Source organism: Hippocampus comes, unplaced genomic scaffold, assembly GCF_001891065.2.
Source record: "Hippocampus comes isolate QL1 unplaced genomic scaffold, H_comes_QL1_v1.1 scaffold132, whole genome shotgun sequence".
NCBI classification, from domain to species: domain Eukaryota; kingdom Metazoa; phylum Chordata; class Actinopteri; order Syngnathiformes; family Syngnathidae; genus Hippocampus; species Hippocampus comes.
Genome location: NW_017805467.1, coordinates 1002029 through 1003528, shown reverse-complemented (window position 1 = coordinate 1003528; position 1500 = coordinate 1002029). Strand labels below are relative to the sequence as shown.

At 36.4% G+C, this 1500-nt stretch overlaps 1 protein-coding gene across 1 annotated transcript in view; it reads left to right on the top strand.

The window, feature by feature from the left end:
• ncl (nucleolin) overlaps positions 1 to 736 on the top strand; it is a 10441-nt gene extending 9705 nt beyond the window's left edge. Inside the window, exon 17 of the mRNA XM_019875376.1 lies at positions 19 to 736. Coding sequence (XP_019730935.1) covers positions 19 to 83 — 65 coding nt within the window. The 3' untranslated portion in view covers positions 84 to 736. The remainder of the gene's footprint in view (positions 1 to 18) is intronic.
• The last annotated feature ends 764 nt before the right edge of the window (positions 737 to 1500 follow it).

Sequence of the window (1500 nt, the reverse complement as noted above, 5' to 3'; positions counted from 1 at the left end):
TAACTATTATCTCTTTAGGTGGACGAGGTGGTGGAGGATTTGGAGCCAAGCCCCAAGGGAAGAAAATTACATTTGATGACTAAATAGTCTTTTTTTGTTTTTGTTTTTTTACTTTTTGAATGGACTCTGGTTTCATCAGTTTTCAGAGCTTTTGGACATTCCAGAAAGCGTCATTGATAAATATTTAACTGTAAACGGGCATTTTAGCCCTTGTATTTAGAATCCTCCAACTTTACCCGCCCTCTGTGCCAAAGTGGTACATTTGACTTTTCGACTCACATGAGTACTGAATGTCCGGAATAAACGCCTGCACCCCTCCACCTCTTCAGTTTGTAATTCTAAAAGAGAAAGACGGAATGGGTCTGGATCTGTCAAAATAAGTTTGCTGTGAAAACTGAGGCTAGATTCCCCCCACTGCCCCTTCCGATACATGTATAAATTAAACCGTTTGTATAATTTCTATTTTACCGTTTTGTAAAGAACTACACGTGTATCCACATTTTCGTTTTGTCATTTAGTTTGCTTTAGTCTTACTGTAATGTGTAAAACATTTTGTTAGGATTTCAGTCCTCCAGAGTTTGGTGTAATGGCGATGATATTGTCGGGATGTGCTCTGTTCAAGATGGAAAATGACTGCACCTCTCAATTGTGTAACATATTTGTAGTGTGTTGACTGTTTCCCATCAGAGAATCTAATCTTCTCGATGAATAAACCTTGAAGGTGGTGATTTTTAAACTGGTTCCCATTTCACTTGGTATGTTAATCTCTGCCATTATTGAAAGCTCAGTCTTTATACCTGTGTTGCTTTTCACCAATTGTATTAGAAAGTCAAATAATGTATTTTAAAAGCATCAGTTTTGCAGCATTTTAATAGTGCCTAATCTGCCAGGTTTGTCCATTTTCCGCAGGTAAAATGCAGCTAGTCCTGTGAACATATTGTACTGTCTGCATTTGCTAGTATTCAATCTTACTCGACAGTCGTCTTGTGAATAAATTTCATTTTAACCTTAGTTTTCCACCCAACTCCTGGCGCAAATCGACTAGTTTAAAGCTGAAGTTATTTTGGTTAAGCTAACGTGACTATTGTCAATTATCTTTTGTGTATAATGAAATTAAAAGTAGATTAAAGTACATGTAGGAATTGAAGCAGACTATTTCTCTTTATTTGGATGACGAAATGTGTGAATTATTCTGAGGTTCAGTGATAAAATTGGAGTGTAAAAATCATACATCACTTGTCAGCTCTGAGGATAAAATAAACATTACACTATTAAAATGCTGCTAATGCTTTTGAAATACATTACTGATACATTGTAATTTTGGTAATTGCTCAGAATGAAATATCAGAAGGCTTAGTTTACAGGCTGCCATGTGGTTAGTAAGTTAATTAAACGTGCATTATTTATTTTAAGACATCATACCTATGTTTTGTATTCACCTGCAGATGTTTACCGAGTATCCAGAGATAGAGTAATTGTCCCCCCCCCCACCCCCCCCAC